At 44.3% G+C, this 20,595-nt stretch overlaps 1 protein-coding gene across 1 annotated transcript in view; it reads right to left on the bottom strand.

Moving 5' to 3' along the window:
* Positions 1-20,595, bottom strand: part of EXT1 (exostosin glycosyltransferase 1) — a 280,625-nt gene that overhangs the window by 40,176 nt on the left and 219,854 nt on the right. Inside the window, exons 2-4 of the mRNA XM_075582398.1 lie at positions 14,465-14,558; positions 13,619-13,726; positions 4,997-5,116 (exon numbers count right to left, since the gene is read on the bottom strand). Of these exons, the coding sequence (XP_075438513.1) occupies positions 4,997-5,116; positions 13,619-13,726; positions 14,465-14,558 (322 nt within the window). The remainder of the gene's footprint in view (positions 1-4,996; positions 5,117-13,618; positions 13,727-14,464; positions 14,559-20,595) is intronic.

Below are 20,595 nucleotides of genomic sequence, written 5' to 3'. Positions count from 1 at the left end.
TATTGTTTCTGGATCAGTGTCTGCATAACACACACACACTGGGGGTATTATATGCAGGGCTGCATAACAGGAGCCGTTCCAGTAAGACTGGTAATTTAGGAACGGCGTGAGCCAGCACCCTGATGGTTGGTGCGCAGCCTCAGCGTAAACCCACGGACACCCCTATTAAAAATATAACTTTGTCATAAGGGAAACATATATTTTTGATAAAGGGCCTTTCTGGTGCAGTTTTGAAATGCATACCAGAACCAAATGCTGTGACTCACTTGCCTTTGCAAGCTTCCTCTCTGGAAGTGCATATCAAAAGACCCAGAGTAAGGGAGGTGGGAATTGGCCAGGTGGATGCTAAATAGGACATCTTGCTAGAATTTACATAGCCCTGATCAAAAAGTAACTGCCCTAATTGTTTATGCGGAGGCAGGAACAAAGAAACGGAGTGTTTGTTCTTCACACTTACAATGGAAGCCAAAAGCCTGCTTCAAAGGGTTTATTGATGGGGGTAGGGGTGGAGCTACCCCAAGAAGGGAACCAGAATGAGTGCCCTTATTAAATATAAGAATATTATGAGATGTCCTTGGCTGAACATGCTAAGAGTTATATATGTGTATTCGTGGGATTTAGCCCCCACCTGGGAAGTCTAATCACTTTATCCCTAACAGCTACTAAGGGCCAGATATTAATATCTCTCTTAATTTTAATATTACACTGTAATGTTTGGTCTCTCTGGGACCGTCAGGTGTGACGGAATGTATTAATATATCTCACCTGCCTGTAAGTACTACTGAACTGAAGTTAGGAAGTTAGGTAGGTATTTACAGCAGATATGGAATTTTAGGTTCCATTCTGCTATGGTAATAAGCAGGAAACCCATCCTGCCGGAATTTACATAGCCTGGTCATCAAAGGCTAAATTGCTAATTGTTTATGCGTGGCCTAGGGACCAAAGGAAGTGAATGGTTTTGTAACTGTGGTACTTCACACTTCAATGGAAGTCCCAAAATCAGCTTCAAAAGCTTCAAAGGGACATTTGCTAGACGGCTCGGCGCCGTAACTGGGAAAGAAGGGTTAAAATTATATATAAGTCAGAGCCACCCTTTACCCATGTTGTTCATTGTCTTCATGTATTGTCTTCATGCCTTCATGTCTGCATGTCATCAGGCCTGTGTCTTTATGCAAGGTCTTGGGATGATGCAGGTTTTGCTGTATGACTGCCAGTCCAGATGGGACTGTTTTCATCATTGCCATCTTTAAGTGCCTATATTTTGCTGTTATTTGTACATTTTGTGTGTTCACCTTTATCAAGGAATAAATTACATTTTATCATATCTAAGTCTCGTCCCAGTTCAAACCCAGGTATATATATATTTATATATATTTTTGGTGTAAATTACAGCCTGTCATAAGCTACCGTGACACTCCCCCCCTCCCCTCCGGTGTTCCCGCTGCCCGCGCGGGTCACATGCTGAGGTAGCCGGGGTGTTTCTCTCCCCCCCCTCCCCTCCGGTGTTCCCGCTGCCCGCGCAGGTCACATGCTGAGGTAGCCGGGGTGTTTCTCTCCCCCCTCCCCTCCGGTGTTCCCGCTGCCCGCGCGGGTCACATGCTGAGGTAGCCGGGGTGTTTCTTTCCCCCCCCCTCCCCTCCGGCGCTCCAGCTGCCCGCGCAGGTCTGCAGATATTGCAGTTGTTGGTGTTTCTCTCCCCTCGGTGCTCCCGCTGCTCGCGCGGGACGGGAGGAAGTAGCGGGGTGTTTCTCCCACCCCCCTCTCTCCCCTCTGGCGCACGTCCCTTCCTGTGTGTGTGTATGGGTATGAGAGAGAGATTGAGTATGTGTGTGTGTATGGGAGAGAGATTGTGTGTGTGTGAGAGAGAGATTGAGTGTGTGTGTGTTTGTATGGGAGAGAGATTGTGTGTGTGTGTGTGTGTGAGAGAGATTGAGTGTGTGTGTGTGTGTGTGTGTGTGTGTGTGTGTGTATGGGAGAGAGAGATTGAGTGAGTGAGTGAGTGTGTGTACGTGTGTGTGTGTGTGTGTACGTGTGTGTGTACGTGTGTGTGTGTGTGCAGGAAACCAGAGGTAACCCCCCAGTCAGTCTCCCCCCCCCCAGCCAGTCAGTCCCCCCCAGCCAGTCAGTCAGTCCCCCCCCACCCAGTCAGTCACCCCCCACCCAGTCAGTCACCCCCCCACCCAGTCAGTAACCCCCCCACCCAGTCAGTAACCCCCCACCCAGTCAGTCCCCCCCCCAGCCAGTTACCGCCCCAGGTCAGTCAATTGCCTCCCCCCTCCATCAGTTACTCCCCCCACCTCTCTGTCTCTCCCCCACCTCTCTGTCTCTCCCCCCACCTCTCTGTCTCTCCCCCCACCTCTCTGTCTCTCCCCCCACCTCTCTGTCTCTCCCCCCACCTCTCTGTCTCTCCCCCCACCTCTCTGTCTCTCCCCCCACCTCTCTGTCTCTCCCCCCACCCTCCCTTTTCTCCCCTCTCCGTCTCTCTCCCCTTTCTCCCCTCTCCCTCCCCTTTCTCCCCTCTCTGTCTCTCTCCCCTCTCTGTCTCTCTCCCCTCTCTGTCTCTGCCTCCCACTCTCGATCTGGATATCTTATTTACCCTGTATATCTTAACTGCCCTATACTACACTGAAATAACCTATACTGCTTTCTTCCAGATCTGACTCAAGCTTCGCACGGGAGACATCGGAATCCCCCCTAACCCAGAAGACAGGTAGGGAACACCTCCCCTCCAATGTATAACATTGCGGGAATGAGGGTACCTGGACATTGAGGGACTGCGGATCAGGTAAGATCCCAGGCGGGATTGCTGCTTTAAATATTGTGAAGCGGGAGCATCCAGACACTGGTTAAGGAATTCAGGAAACTAGTCATTCACATCTGGCATTTTTTTCTAGATCCGACATTTACACACACACACACACACACACACACACACACACACACACACACACACACACACACACACACACACACACACACACACACACACACACACACACACACGTAACAATGACTAATTGTACAATAAATAAACTTATGTCAAAAACGAATGTTCTTACTAGGAATTTATTCAATTTATGTATTTTTTTAAAAGCGGGAGTTAAGTTATGGAGGGTAAAAAAAGTGACAAAAACCCTCCACAGCAAAGCAAATGGAAATATTACTGTATGCTCTCTGTTTTTACCCACCATAACTTAAGTAAGTATGATAAAACCTATCCTGCTTAATTTTTGCAAAGCCAGTATAACCAACCCCACACTGATGAGACCAATTAAGGTCGAAACAGCTGTCTGTGGGTGGGTTTACTGGCTATGCATCTTAACCCTGGCTGTGCTCAAAGCTGTGACCATGCAGCAAGCTTAATTAAGCCTATAGGGAACCATGTTAATGGTTTTGAAGCAAAAGGTGGCACTGTGTGCTCATTTGCGTGTCATTTCCCAGAATCCCTTGCTGCAGTGGAAGTGCTGTGTGCTAATGGTGAAAGGCGGGGTTGCAGACCTGTCTAAGACATGCAAATGAGCATACAGTAATATTTCTATTATATATATATATATATTATATATATATATATATTCTCCTTTTTGCACTGCTCCTCACACATTGCTCCTCACACATTGGGTAGTCCCATTGACCAACGATGTCAGGAGTGCAGAAGCAAAGTATGAACTGAAACATTCATTTTAACATCGATCAGTTACCACAAGTGTAAAAAACCCATGCCTCTCTCTGAAGCAACAGTTGTGATCAAAAAGGCAAAGTGTTAACCCACGGATCCAGGGAAAACTTTAGCACTGCACAACCTTCTCCGCTGTCTTAATATATTACCATCTTTCTATAATGCAGTGTGAATAATGTATCCATGTGAGATTATGCAAAAAATCTAATTGTGCTAAGGAAAGTACTCTAGTCCACTTAGTTAGATCCACAGTACCGGTGTGTCATCTATTGGAAATAGCAACTGAATAACAGTCAAGTTGATGTAACAGCATTGCCTTTAGTACAGTGTAAGCACTTTGCCTGTACCTAATGCGATGGTCTTCAACTGAACTGCATTACCAAATTTGGCAAAACAATACATAGTTACAGAAAACCTGTCAATGTCCACTACCTTACCAGAATAATGCTATTTTAACTTTACAGTCTTTGGTCACAGAGACAATTCTGTGCCATGACTGGCCATTCATTGTTCACATATGTATGTGAAATTTATATACTGGGAATTTCAGGAGCTGTGCAACAGCAAAAACAGCAAAACATTGGTTTCAAAACTTCTATAGTCACATCTGGAATGTGTTGTTTATCTACGATAAAAAGGTACCACTGTTCTTTTCAAAACACACAGCGGCGCCCGAAAACAGTTTAATATAATGTTACATTTCCAGTTTAGTTCTGTTGTCAACTAATTTAAGATAATCACTTTACAATACCAGTAAGCCACAAAAAACATTTCATTTTCGCACCTTTTTCATGCTACAGTAGCAGAGACCTTCCACTATACATGAAATCCTGTGGTATTTATTTCTAAAATATAACCCACGTGCCATTTGAAACCCACTTCCAGATATTGCTCCTAGTCACAATGGTTTTACAGCAACTTCTTGGCTGCTTGGTGTGAAGTTTAAAAAAAAATATATATATATATTCCAATTTTTCCAGGTGCCCCGAAGTTATTATTTTGGTTCACTTTTCCCCCCCAACAAAGAAAATGTTTTTGACTCTGAAATATGTGATATTGATGAAAAGGGAAAAAGTAAAGTCTATTTACCTACTGTAACAACGTATGCTAATGTCTGTTACTATGTAGGGGTTCTTTTTGATCCTCCAACCCCATTGTACAACCCCGCGGAATTTGCTGGCGCGTTATAAATAAATGATAACAAATGAAAATATAGGCTGGTTAGAGGGGACTGCATCAGTAACAGTGGTGACATACGAATAGCCCCAATCTGCGAGGAAATGGCTTAACTGTGGCTAAGATTAGCAAACGGTTACTCACCTCTAGTGTAGTCAATACAATCTTCTCGACTGAAGAAAAATAAGCCTCCCACAAGAACTGAGTCTGCTGTCTAAGTGCTAGGATTTTATCCTGATGGATAGACCTGATTGTAGAAGGGATCTGTAATACAAGGTTGAAACAATCAGCGACTGCAGAAAACATTGTAACCCGATCAAATTAATACACTGTTGGGAGCATGAAGCAAGGCCTCTCAAGTGCCTTTAGATTGAGAATATAGTTTTTCACTTTAGTTCATGTCGGTAAGAGCAAGTAACGAAAAAGGTGTGTGTTACCAGTAAATTATACCCCAAACTTTATTGAACCAGCGTAATCCGACGGGAAGGGTCACCTCCAACAGGGAGTGCCAAGTTTGTCCTGCTGTGGGGCGCACTAGTGAATAATTTCCATCTCCGCTACAAAGAATGATTAGAACATTCTTAAAAACAAGAAAATCTTTTCTGCAAACCACCAGCAAACGCCGTTAAATTAATCGCCGACAGTCTTTATTTATTTGCATTTCTACCCAAATCTAGATACAAATAAAAAGATATAATTTTTTTTTAAAAACGGTACCTGCTGAAATGAGACTTATTTTGCACTTGGCAATTACTATGGTGGTGCCATCACCAGCCCCTGGTTTGGGCATTAACTTTACAATTGGGTTTTTGTATTAATCCAAGCAATTTCCTATGTGTTTTTTTTAATAAATCCGTTCTGTATCAGATAATACTGTACTTACTGCCTTTTTTACACTCTAATTCAAATCTTAAAGCAGCAATATTACACCCCCCCCTCCTTTTTTTCTTATTTGTATATGTACCAGTAAAGCATGCGACAATGTATAATCCTACATTCTTACCTAAATTACCTAAGGTGGCAATCGTTTGGTGCTCCTGTTCTAGATCTGTACAAATCCCGATTGTGTGCTTAACCTAATGTCCGCCTTTCAGTTTCAATCAATACTTTAGTCAGTGTACTTGTAACTCAGCAGCTGCAATGTTTCTGATATTACTGAGGAAACTACCTATTGTTACAGTTTGCAGCTCAAACTGCTGGGAATACTTGCAACACATTATGGCAAACAGGAAAGTGTTGCAAACATCTTGCACTGCTGGGAGTTGGGCTAAAACCTGCTACATATTTGCAGCTTGGACTGCCATTTAAAAGATCTGCATGGTCTCTAGACCAGGGGTGGCCAACTCCAGTCCCGAAGGGCCACCAACAGGTCAATGATATCCCAGCTGTTAAGGATATCCCTGCTTCAGCATGGCTTGCTCAGACTTCGACCGAGTCACTGATTGAGCCACCTGTTACTGAAGCAGGGCTATTCTTAAAACCTGACCTGTTGGTGGCCCTTGGGGACTGGTTGGCCTCCCTGCTCTGAATTGGAAGCGCTCACACGCAGGGCCCTCAATACCTTCTGTATCTGTCTGCGCTTGTCTCTCTCTCTATTCGGTATGTCATTCTGCTTATGTAATGATCAAATGTCTGTACCCCCATTGTACCGCGCCACGGAATATGTTGGCGCTTTACAAATAAAAGGATAATACCAGTAACATTAAAATCAAATGCTTTTACTAAAGCAGCCATTTCCATGCGTATGTCAGTTTATCTCCAAATGGTAGCATCTTGCTCTTTATTCAGAAAAATAAAAAAAATGGTGTTACCCTTTAGGGTAAGTCCCCGCTGGCGCTGAGAGCGCTCATGCTTGGAGAGTGCTCCAAGAATGAGCGCCAAGTGTCCGGCTTGTACGTGCGCGCGGGGGAGGGGCATTGCGTGCAGTTCAGCGCGCGGGTAAGTATAGATTTTTGTTCTGCTAAGCACCGATCGCGGCTGAGCGTGAGCGGGGACTTACATATATCTATATACGCAAGTCTCCTCCGCAAGCACCGCCCGATCAGCCCTAGCGGGGACTTAGCCTTAGACTGCACTCGGCTCTGGGAAGAGCTGCATTTTAACCTCCCGGATACTTAATACGTCAAATGCCCCTATCTCCAGAACGGAGCGTCAAGATTTCCAAAATAAACAGAGCATGTGAAAGGGGAAGAAGAGATCTCCCAAATTAAGTAACAAATACAGTGTAGAAAGAAAGGTCGATCAATGCAGGCGGCTGCATTAAGTTTCATGTCTTTATTCCACAACTATTAGAAAATGCATTATTCTGGATGTCACAATGAAGTCATATTTCTCCAATGCGTGGGTTTTATTTGCAGTGCAATGCCCTTCAGTCAGAATTAGTCAATAACCAAGCATCCCGTAATAATGCAACTGAATGAATAAAGTCTACAACGCGAATTACAAGTATTAAACGGACACCATGAAACAGCTGTTAATTAGCTAAATACCGGGCAGCTTTCCTGATGTAGCATGAATTTAAAGGCTACTTAAACCCAATTTACTGCTTAGCAACCAAAACCCACCCCAGGCATAGTCTGCTCAAAACAGAATGCCAAAAAATACTGTAACATGAAGAACTGCAAAAATAAATTGTTTAATCATTCTTTACGACTGAACATTACAAACGTGGCGTGTTATGTACATGAAATAAAACGATTCACTAACACAGGAGTGGCCAACCACAGTCCTCAAGGGCCACCAACACTTCAGCTTTTAAGGCTATCCCCGCTTCAGCACAGGTGGCTGCTCAATGAGTGGCTCATCCCTGCTTCAGTTGAGCCACCTGTGCTGAAGCAGGGATGGCCTTAAAACCTGATGTGCTGGTGGCCCTTGAGGACTGGAGTTGGCCACCCCTGTGTTAACACTTGCATCACTGGGAAGAAATAATGTCCGCCTTGAGGACATCAGAAATATATATATTTATTTTTTACATGCATAATATCCATTTTTTTCCTCCAGGTGGGTGTGGATATTGGACATTTTAATATTATTATTAAGGGGCTCTCTGTCCTTTAAACATGAGCCTTAAAGGACAGATGTAGAAAGTAATTTACGCTAGACAGCATGTTCATTTAAAAAAAAAAAAAAAAAAGGAGGTCACAAATATAATTTGCTATGGAAAATGGTATATTTAGTCCCCAAGGCGCAAGCCAACGAATTAAAAAATTGATTCCGACTTCTAAAAAAAAAAAAAAAAAAAAAAATTCGGCAGAAATAATTAGAAATTGATAATAGCCCCAAAAAGTAATTAGGGGGAAGCAATGATCATAAAAGAACATTATGCATAAAATAAATAAATAAACTGAAGTAGAGAGAAGGGATTAGGCACTTCGAAAGGCAGACTGGTAATAAGCCATGGAGGAAAACGTGCGAGAGAAAATATCCCGAAATGGGAAATGAAAAGCTGTAACTAAACAACAAAAAAAAATCATTCATTTCCCAGGGCAGATATTCGGGCTGCCTGCCAGCAACTTAAAAACATTGTTAATTATGGAACAGTGGTTGTTCAATCTGGAAGCAGCTGTGGGAGAACGAGGCAGCGCAATACACAAACAGAGGTCAGAAAATGAAGAATTCCCTAAAAAGGGGAGTATTCCCCAAAGAACAGCAATGCCAGGGACTCACGGCTAGGCCTTAAAACACCTTAGTCAGCTTTATTTCAAATGTGTTATCGGGAAAGATGGATAGATCTGGTTTGTAAGTATGCCCTGGGTTACATTAGCGAGTTGGTACACGCGCACACACACACGCGCGCGCACACACACGCACACACGCGCGCACGCACACGCGCACACACACACGCGCGCGCACGCACGCACACACGCGCGCACACACGCGCGCACGCACACGCACACACCCAGGCAAGCGAAAGCTGCGGCCGTGGCTGAAGTAACAGAGCTGCGGCTCCGAATGTTCTGCGGTTATCGGTGGACCAAGAAAATCGTCTCCAAAGTGAAACGCCTGATGTGAAAGTGACGTGTTTCCTAGTTTCTTTACTGAACCAGAGATTGCCCACAGATTTGTCGTGGTCGAGTTAAGGGTTTATTAAAGGATGCGGGTTTCAAAAGTGCCAACATACGCCAATTATGCACATCACGTGACGAAGTGAAGGTGTGGGAGGGACAACTACGTGGATCTGGCCAGGAAGTAGCCGAGGCGGTGGGGGGGGGGACGTCTAATGAAAGACTTCAGACTTGAATGTGCTGTATGTGTGTAGTATGTGTGTAGTATGTGTGTAGTATGTGTGTAGGCTTGTGAGTGCACTGGCTGTTTGATTTATTCACACAATAAGTAAAAAGTATAACTCGTTCATTAGATGGGGCGACAATGTTTCCTAAGCGCCCTGCAAAACTTTGGTTTATTGACAAAATAAACCAATGGCGGTGACACCACTGCCACCCTGGCTACACGTCATCATAAGTCCAGGTCTTCCTGTTTAGTTCCTTCCTGGTAACAGCGCTATATTAGTATGGAAGATGGACACATGGAAAATCCCAAATGGACCCCGAGCTCCTGATGACATGAAGCGAAGTTGGGAATACTGGTTATGCATTTTAGTCATGTGCAAACAAGGTGCATTCACCTGTGTGCCAGTACATGGCGTATTCCTAAAACCCGGTGTGGCAGGTGGTTCCCCGAGGACAGGTTTGAGAAACATTGGTTAGAGCCGTGGCGCTCACCTCCTGTCCTCCAGGATATCCTTGCTGCATACCAGGTGGCTGCATCAGCGGCTCAGTCTTTGGAACTGTACTGCCAGCCAAAGTGCGGGGGAAACAGTTCCAGGCGAGGAGGATCGTACTCGTGCAGCCAACACAAAATACAGTAGGCAAACAAGTTCCTTAAAATGCAGGTCTCCTCTAGGACAGAGGTACAAAGTACCTCATAAGTTCCCATTGCAATTCTTCATTTATTGTAACAGCCAAGAACAGAGGAGAAACAACGTTTTCAGGTCCCATATGGACCTTTCATCAGTCTATGACTGAGCCACCTGTGCTGAAGCAGGGATATCCTTGAAACCTGACCTGAAGTCGAGCACCCGGGGTTAGAGGGCTCTTCTTTTAGTGCATTTGCCATCATGGTAAGCAGAGACGTTTGTTTTCCTCTCCTAAATCTCTACTTCGAGTTTGAAAAAGGACCCCCCCCTTCTTTCCCTACATTTAAGGTAGAGAAGACTAGCATTGACACGTTTAGTCCCTGTTGCTGAGAAGACTAATCTTTTCTCATTCCGAATTAACCAAAAAGAGGCAAATGATTGTATTCTGTCAAGTGAGATTTTCCACCTTCACCTACAGCGTGACGTTAGGATCAGTTTTTTTATTTGTCCTGTTCTTTTCACTGCTTGATGGAGAAGGAGCGGCTCAGTGAGTAACAACACTGACTGGCACTGAGTTTGAAGCAGGGGAACCTGGTTCAATTCCCAGTGTCAGCTCCTTGTGATCTTGGGCAAGTCGCTTTATCTCCCTGTGCCACAGGCACCAAAAATTTAGATTGTAAGCTCCACGGGGCAGGGACCTGTGCCTGCAAAATGTCTCTGTAAAGCGCTACGTAAATCTAGCAGCGCTATACAAGACCATGCTATTATTATTATTATTGATGACCGTACACCGTGTGTTGTACTACAGTACCTGCAATGAGCCACTGAGCCACTGCTACAGGAATTGCTGTCTCAATACGAACTTCTTGTCTATTAAATCTTCTTGCGCCTGGGGAGTTTATTTAAACAACTATGCAGCGCCCACAAAAGGTAATACAAGTAATGCTGAAATATGGGTGCCCATCATGACGAAAATAAGCTACGGTGGCAGTCATCCTTTTAAACAGGTGTTAAAAGGACTTGTTTATGATCACTGCAAAATACATAATAAGGAGCGGGCAGGTAATTAGTGCCCAGGGGATTTTCTTTCCCTCCCCCCCCCCCCACCACTATAAGTAAGAGTGCAAAGGAGACACACAGTGTCAAAAAAAGACAAACATCACTCGAATTCCGAAAATGTCTAAGCAACTCTCAATGGGTCATTAATTACCTGTCCAAAAAAGTCCTCCATGAGGCTGGCAATGAACTGCAAAGGGAAGTAGATACATTTTTTTTTTACACCTCTTCAGCATCATCTAACCAGCAATGGTACAATACACGTGGCTTTCTTATTTTCACAAGCCGGATAAAATGAAGGGGCCACGGGACAATACTCTGCAGCCTTCTTTCCGTGGTGTGCGCCACAAGTAACATCGCCTAATCATCGCAGGTACCACAAGGCAACTAGACCAACGGCTACAGCACCAACACCCGGATCCTGCCACCCGCGTTCAGGAATCAAAGGAGGAGTTAGGGTGGGGAGTCGGCACATTATTATAATGGGAGGCACCCAAACGGCGGGCCTGTAATGGGTGCAGATTTCCTCGCTTTGCGCCAAATAAATCTGCGATGTTCGGTTGGCGCTGGTGTCCATTACAAAAAGCTTTGTGCCAAATGTAAGAAGCAATATCTGAAAGGTTCATACACCCGCTGATAGCGCAAATTGACACGGGTGCTCCGTGTTTGGCGCAAATTGCACCTCTGCAAGTATTGCTCCTAATCTATGGTTCCCAACTTTTTTCTTTTTTCATTGTGCACCCCCTTCTAGGAAATATTTGTTCCGCCAATCCCTAACTAATAAATCTTATTGCCTACGTATCAGACTATTTCTAACAAAACTGTTTCACTGATCCCAGGCAGTACAGTGTCCTGAGCTCATGGGGGTGTGGGGGGGAGGGGGTTTTGGGGGTGTGGGGGGGGGGGAGACGTGTAATAAGGCCCCAAATTGCACCTCAGTGTGTGCAGACAGCATGGGGGATATAGATATACGGAGCTTCCAAAGTCACGCCCCATAATGCCTTGCTGCTGTGGATGCAAATCATTGTGGGGAGCAACTTTGGAAGCTCCTCCTGTAATTTACAGGTCTACCACCCATGTTTACCAAGTACGCATTCTCCCATTACCCCCCCCCCCCCCCATGCCACGGGCGAGCCCACTATCTACAGCCTGGGATCCGCCATTACAGATTTGTTAGTTTTTAAACCCCCTGGAGACACTTCATGAACCCAAAGGGGTTTCCAAAACCCCTGTTGGGAAACACTGGTCTAACTGAAATGCACTGAACCCCATAAATACCCTGGTTTCTCCATCTGTGCAACATCCCCACCCTGTCCCACCCTTTCCTTCATTAGGTGAAGAATAAAAGGGGAGATTTACAAGTTACTGATGTTTGTGTCAGCGGTTATGGCCAAAACCCCCCCCAAATGGAATATTTTCGGTGTACTGCAAACCCTGCAAGAGCCTATAAATATCAGAACAGAAAATCAGCAGTGGAAGCCCTCACTGAACACACCCACTTTTCTCATCTACGGTTATTTTTCCTGGATTCTCATGTTCTAGAAGAAGAAGACGGGGAACATTACAGAATGTAACACCCTTCAATGGAAAACGGATTACAGATGGGACGAGGCATGATGATAGTCAAGAAATTTATTGTGTACTCCCTTGTGGTAAGCACCCCCTAGTGGAAAGCTAAATCTGTAACACTGTGAGGCTATTGACAGGGTATTAGAATTTGGTGGTTTTGTTAAATTCGTTCACATTTTTTTTTTATTATCCCACTATAAATATTATCCCCCAAAAAGCCCTTTGCATCACAGAATCACAGCAAAAAAGGAGATGTTAGCCTGAAATGCATTTTCATTTACACAGTAATGAAACATTTTTAAATTGTAACAGAAAATCACCCTGTCTAGACCAGTGTTTTTCAACCGTGATTCCTAGGAAACCTAGGGTTCCCCGGGCACACCTAAAGGGTTCCCTGCAATTTTTTAGGTCATTTGAAAATTGTATCAAATACAGAAGAATTTACAATGCATCTGATCTCAGACGCGTTATTAGAGAGGGTTGGGGTTCCTTAAAAGGCATCTGATCTCAGACGCGCTATTAGAGAGAGTTGGGGTTCCTTATAGAGAGAGTTGGGGTTCCTTACAGTGCATCTGATCTCAGGCGTGCTATTAGAGAAGGTTGGGGTTCCTTACAGTGCATCTGACCTCAGGCGTGCTATTAGAGAAGGTTGGGGTTCCTTACATTGCATCTGATCTCAGATATGCTATTAGAGAGGGTTGGAGATCCGCAAAATTTCACAATAAAATTACAGGGTTCCTTAACCAAAACAAGGTTGGAAACCACTGCTATAGAACAATGCAACATATCAATGTGTTCACTCCATAGTACAGTTTGTAGAGAAGGTGCATGCAGTCTGTGGTTACTGGACATCAGGGTTTCAGTAAGGGAGGGGGTTTGGATACTTCTTGGCCGTGTGGTTATCTGCTGAGGACGTATCCTCACAGCACAGACTCCACATACAACAACAACAACATTTTCCCATTGAAGTTCCTCTCCTTAGCAACTCATTGGAATTGCAGTTCACACACATTTTGCTGCCTGAAAGCCCTTTAAAGCAATAGGTCAGAGGCCTTTCCGGCAGCCAAGAGGTCCTAAAAAGTTTTCATTTCTCATTACAGTCTAGTTAGCAATATAGCGTGCTTTAAAATCAGACATGTTCCTTAGTTAAAAATCTCAACATCAGCTATTCCCCCAAGATGCAGAGTACTAAATGGCACCTGTAAGTAATGTAGGCTCAGCTGGCAAAGGGGAGGGGGTGTTGGAAATCATACTGGAGCTGTTGTCAGCGGCCGCCTTTTGCTTACCTGTAATAATAATCTCTCGTCCCCGATGACTGCTGCTTGGTTCCAATCAATCACTTCAGAGAACGGCAACTCCCATCCATTACTTAGCATAACTGGAACACAGGCAGCCTGCAGATGAAGTTATTGAAACCATTAGGCAATGCAGCACAATCTCTATTCAGTGCCTTAATACGACGTGAAAAGGCCAAGCAAATGACATTATTATTTGGCCAACAATTACCAAACACACAATCCCTTAAACAAGATAATAAAAAGCAGAGCCGCTTCCTGCGTTCGTCATACAGGGCCAATGCTTCCATTATATTTTTGGGGGCTGGATGCAGTCACATTGAAGATTGGGCTTGCTCGCCATTTTCTGCATAAGGAAAATATTTACTTAGATCAGGGGTGCCAACTCCAGCCCGCTAGGGCCACGAACAGCTCAGGTTTCACGCATATCCCCTGCTTCAGCACAGGTGGCTTAGTCTTCCACTGAGCCACTGATTGAGCCACCTGTGCTGAAGGAGGGATAACTTGAGAAGGGCCACTAACGGCTCAGGTTGAGGACTGGAGTTGGCCACTCCTGATCTAGTACATGCAGTTGAGCTCCTTGTATGGAATGAAAAAATGTAGTAGCAGCTCAGAAGATGTTCGGCACCATTTTGTAATCCGGGTTGGATGTAGTTCTCTCTTATGTGGCATATACATTTCTTACAAGGTCAGAAAACAGGCCATGTTGCAAACATTCGTTGCCTTCATTTTATCTTTCACCACACGAAAGGGTCTGCCGAGCGTTGCCGGCCTCCCCCGCGGTGAAAGCGTTTCCACTTGCTGCCATTCCCCATCAAAGACCTCACGTCCTCTTACCTGAAGTGCCTCCAGAAACCTGAAGGATCCAAGCCGGCGGCCACGGGGGACCAGACAGAAAGTGGCATTGTGCAGCATTTCACGATAATCATACCTAGCAAAGAAGAGAGAAGGACAATTAACAAACAACAACGCAATGGGCACAGCTTCATATGTTACTGCATGAGCATCTGGGCCAACTGGGTTCAGTTTCAAAGAATGGTTCAGTCACACCTGGAGTGTGAAAAGTCTCCATAAAACATTGTGCTGTACACGGCGTATGGAGTAAGTTACAGAAGATATTAAATGCCCAAGTCTTTGTTCCCATTCCAAACACAGCTAGTCCCCTGAACTAGACAGACACGTTTGTGGCAGGAATATAGTTTTGGGGATTCTGCAATAAATGATCTACTCTATATTTTGGAAAAGTTGCTCGTCTGTTCGCTCTGCATTTGGACGCCTCTTAAAATATCGTGACCACATTTTCCATGCTGTTCCTGAGAATAAGGAGCAGGATTGTCTCTATGTTTGGATACAATTCAGTGGTGTCAGCAATGACATGATCCCATCACACACCCCTCAAGCTAACAATTAAACTTGGTCACTCTGAAAATCCAATTTACAACATTAGCAAAAATACAGGAGTAGTCAAAGTACAGTACTTCAGAGAGCGAGATCATTGCTTGGGACGAGAGTACAATGAAATGATTGTAAGCTCTTCGGAGCAGGGACTCCTCTTCCTAAATGTTACTTTAATGTCTGAAGCACTTTTCCCCATTATGTGTTATTTATATTATGTGTTATTTATATGATTATGTCACGTGTATTGCTGCTGTGAAGCGCTATGTACATTAATGGCGCTATATAAATAAGGATATAAATACATACACATCCCACAAAAACAGATTAGGGGTTCTTGATTGAACACTGCAGGACCTCAGAGGCAATGAAACTATTATGGGTGGCGTTGTCGTTTTAGAAGGGGCTTTTGCATTAAGAAACTAAAAAAATTGAATTAATTTATAGACCTCAGTATTTTTTGGTTTCTTAGAATTCCTGAGCCACGTCAGGTACTTTCAGCTACAGTAGTATGTTATTTTCTATACTAGTTTCTTTATTGCACTTCTATTTTTCAGCTGGTACTGTGCATTGTGTTTTGCACAGAGATCTTTTTTATGTTTTGTTGCTTATATTTTTTAGCCCCACAAGAAACCTCTGTGCTTTAAAAAGCTGTGGGGCTCGGGTCTCTTCTGTTAATGTTCACATTAAACCACATCCATACCAACGCGTACTTTAAATTTCTCACGTTTACCAATTAAGTCATATTAAAATGTCACAACGACGTCGAAAAATTAAAATGGAAAAACTCGCCAGTTTCCGCGTGGTTTCTGAAGTCTCTCCAAATAAGAAGATTTTGAGATTTAGACAATTAAAATGCATTCATTGAGCTTCTGCAGAGCCAAAGCTCGGCTTTCAGTGGAAAGTCTTTAATCTTGTAAGAACTAAGAAACCCATTGCCACCCAAAAAAAAAAAAAAGTGTCAAAAAGCCAGCTGCTCACGACAGTTATTAGCCAACTCTACTCCTGGAAACCGCGCGAACCTATAAATGCCAATGACCCCGTCATCCATCCGGTTGCCTGACAAAGAAAAAGCCCAACTAAACATCCTATATTTCTCGGTAGCTACCTTCAAACTGGAGACAGGTGCTACTTTGACAATAAAATGTGGAGCTGAAATTTCAGAATTCTAATAGACTAATTTAATCACTGCCTGCAGGCATCACATTCGGATTGTGTTTCCTTGTTCATTTTTAGGCCAGACAAAAATCTATTTTTATATACACTGGTGTCACCCAGTTAGTTCTCAGTGATAAGCCCACGACTGAGAAAGCACAATTTGCAATGGATCATTTGCTTAAACAAGCGTGTGCATCCGATTTGCACAGGAAGACCTGGCCATGCGAGGATTAAGATTAGCAATGCAAACCAACCCCCCTTGCTCAATGACCGCACAAGCTACGAATGCAGAAGGGTACAGATTAAAAAAAAACAAACAAAACAATTAGAATAAAAGACTGCTAATAGCCGATACCCGATCGTGTTGGGTTCATTATGTTAAAGTATGTGAGCTGGCCTTTAAAAGCTGCGTCGCCAAGAGCAGAGCTCCTTCTCCACACTAATTATTTCAGCTTCGCGGTTTGCTGTCAGAGTTGCACTTGTGTCCAGTCGGCAGGAAGATAATGAGACATGCATGATGCATGAAAGGAACTATAAAGCATGGGCGCTTGGGATAAGCCGATCCAACAGGCAGGAGCCAATAACGGTTGTATCTTCGTCGCTTAACATGTGTTTACCTGGTCGGACTGCGGAATGTTTTAATGTACGTTCTTCCAACACTCCGTTGGGTTAACCCAAGGGGAGCTCAACCCCACTCCAAGACACCCCCCCCTCCCCGCAACAGGGACAGTTTGCAGGATATCCCTGCTTCAGCACAGGTGGCTCAATCAGTGGCTCCTGTGCTGAAGCAGGGATATCCCTGCTTCTGGAGTTGAGAACCTCTTGGGTTAGCCCCCGTCACTGCTGGGCCAGCCAGTAGCCGTGCATTGATTTCTTTGTGCTGCCGCCTTGTCCCTGAAGCCCGGTCTCAGAATAACCAACAATTAAACCATTTAAGTGTATTGACACGGTTATCACGAGCACCCGATGTCGCTCTGGCCCGTAGGGTAGGTTTGGGCTGTCAGAGTTAATGGGTGCTCATTACTTCATCTGAATTTTGCAACATTGGGTCAGTAATCTGAACTACTGTGTCAGTGAGTTTTCTTTCCATTTCAGAGGTTTCATAAAATCAATAAGAATAAATCAGCAATGCTGAAAATGCTGTAACGGTTCTGGAGAGCCTTCTGTATATCCTGGCTTTTCATGGCATGTGGGCGGGTTTCAACGTGCAAAAATAGGATTTCTGTCTGCGGGTGCTATGAAGGAACCCTAAAAAGGCAGCGCTGCCAAAGGACAGCGAGATGAAGCACACGACAGCAAAGTTACCCAGACAAATAGCATTGATGAACACAGAACGAATACACACTAGTCCAGGGGTGGCCAACTCCAGGCCTTAAGTGCCACCAACAGGACCGGTTTTAAGGATATCCCTGCTGCAGCACAGGTGGATCAGTCTTTGACTTGGTCACTGATTAAGCCACCTGTGCTGAAGCAGGGATATCCTTAAAACTTGACCTGTTGATAGCCCTTGAGGATTGGAGTTGGCTGCCCCTGGACTAGTCAGATAGCTGCACAGAAGCCTGCATTGCATTCAGTACAAAGGCTCCCTTACCAGCTTGTTCTATAGCCGGGATGTTCAAGAATGGAGTAACTTATCAACCAATCGTTATGGTGGTTTCACAATGTGAAGACATGTCTAATCGTTCTGCAAGAGGTGGATGCTTAACCCCTAGCCTGCCACTTATAGGTGTGTAATGCGGCACACATCTCCATGGCAACGGAGGGGAAACGGAAAAACGCCACTAAAATAAGAACAAACTATACGTGTTGCTTTTGTCGGGCAAAATTGAATCTAAGGAAAGTAATTTAATTGATAAACACTTTACATTCTTTTATTATACGACCAAGTCCGTGGAAATGACAAGAAAAGTTGAAGATTCGCATTTTATTTTTAAATGTTGATTTTAACTTCATCACTGTTCTGCATAAATAACACTAATACGCACGTGCGTAAATAACACTAATATGCACGCGCGTAAATAACACCAATACGCACGTGCGTAAATAACACCAATACGCACGCACGTAAATAACACTAATATGCACGCGCGTAAATAACATCAATACGCACGCGCGTACATAACAATACGCACGCGCGTACATAACAATATGCACGCGCGTAAATAAAACTAATATGCACGGGCAAAATAACACTAATATGCACGCGCGTAAATAAAACTAATATGCACGGGCAAAATAACACTAATATGCACGCGCGTAAATAACACTAATATGCACGCGCGTAAATAACACTAATACAGGCATACCCCGGTTTAAGTACACTCACTTTAAGTACACTCGCGAGTAAGTACATATCGCCCAATAGGCAAACGGCAGCTCACGCATGCGCCTGTCAGCACGTCCTGAACAGCAATACCGGCTCCCTACCTGTAGCGAAGCTGTGCGCAAGCGGGGAGACTATAGAGCCTGTTACAAATGCATTATTTACATCTGTTATGCACGTATATGACGATTGCAGTACAGTACAAGCATCGATAAGTGGGGAAAAGGCAGTGCTTCACTTTAAGTACATTTTCGCTTTACATACATGCTCCGGTCCCATTGCGTACGTTAATGCGGGGTATGCCTGTACGCAAGCACAAAATAACACTAATATGCACGCGCGTAAATAACACCAATACGCACGTGCGTAAATAACACCAATACGCACGTGCGTAAATAACAATATGCACGCGCGTAAATAAAACTAATATGCACGGGCAAAATAACACCAATACGCACGCGCGTAAATAACACTAATACGCACGCACAAAATAACACTAATATGCACGCGTGTAAATAACACCAATACGCACGCGCGTAAATAACACTAATACGCAAGCACAAAATAACACTAATATGCACGCGTGTAAATAACACCAATACGCACGCGCGTAAATAACACTAATACGCACGCACAAAATAACACTAATATGCACGCGTGTAAATAACACCAATACGCACGTGCGTAAATAACACTAATATGCACGCGCGTAAATAAAACTAATATGCACGCGCAAAATAACACCAATACGCATGCGCGTACATAACACCAATATGCACGCGCGTAAATAACACTAATACGCACGCACAAAAATAACACTAATATGCACGCACAAAAATAACACTAATATGCACGCGCAAAATAACACCAATATGCACGCGCGTAAATAACACTAATATGCACGCGCAAAATAACACCAATGTGCACGCGCGTAAATAACACCAATATGCACGCGCGTAAAATAATTGATGGTGCAGATGTGAAAATAAAAAACCCATCAGATTGAATGTCAAAAAAAAATAAAAAAAGTCTTCTTACTTTTACAGTTTGAAACCATTTTCATGTTTCCGCTGGAACTTTTATACACATCGGATGAAAGTAATCTTTAAATATACAAAACACTGACGAGACCAACTGTATATACGGTTATAGGCAGCAACCTCCTTATCTGTAAAATAGCGTACGCAGCCAGAGCTCCTTTCATGTTGCCAACACAAACTATATCTCTTTCTGTAAAAGACTAGTCCGGTCCACAAGGGCCACCAACAGGTCAGGTTTGAAGGATATCCCTGCTTCAGCACAGGGGGATCAGTGACAGACACCTGTGCTGAAGCAGGGATATCCTTCAAACCTGACCTGTTGGTGGCCTTTGAGGACCGGAGTTGGCCACCCCTGGACTAGCAGAAGCAAGACACAGAGGTACGGACGCATTTCTGACAAAACAAAAGCGAAAGAAATAGCGGGAAAACGGAAGCAGCAAATGTAGATTTGGGACACACCTGACCTGACCTTCCACTGAAAAAAGCCAACACATTATGCTGTGTGTGATTAACATCACAGCCACTGTCTCCGTGCTATGGAAACCGCACTGATGGGTATTTTGGTCCTGACCGTCTTTATTAGTGTGCGCATTGAAAGACAGACCCTAGAAGTATAAGGCTGCGGCCCCGCTAGCGCTGAGCGCACGGTGCTTGCCGCTTTTAGTTACATAAATGTATATGGGCAAGTCCCCACGCGCTCGCACGCACGCTCACTCGAGCTCGACGCTTGAGTAAACAAAAAGATTTAACTTTCCAGCGAGCTCAATTTGCCCGCAACGCTCCCCCCCAACCCCGTTCGCACGCTTGTGAAATAGCCAGGACACCCGGCGCTCATGCTTGGAGAGCTGGTGATGTCACCGCTCGCAAGCATGAGCGCGGTCAGCGCCAGCGGGGCCGCAGCCTAAGAGTCCTGCTTCTGGTGACCAAGCGATGGCTAAAAATCCATATGCACCTCTGCTGTGTGAACCAGTGTCCCGTGTAACATATTCCCCTATGGACTGAAGATTGTATCATACTGAATAAGGACAGGATGCTTTATAGCCCTTTTCCAT

This window comes from Ascaphus truei, chromosome 2, assembly GCF_040206685.1.
Source record: "Ascaphus truei isolate aAscTru1 chromosome 2, aAscTru1.hap1, whole genome shotgun sequence".
NCBI classification, from domain to species: Eukaryota; Metazoa; Chordata; class Amphibia; order Anura; family Ascaphidae; genus Ascaphus; species Ascaphus truei.
The sequence above is the reverse complement of the archived record's forward strand: the minus strand, read 5'-3'. Positions and strand labels throughout refer to the sequence as shown.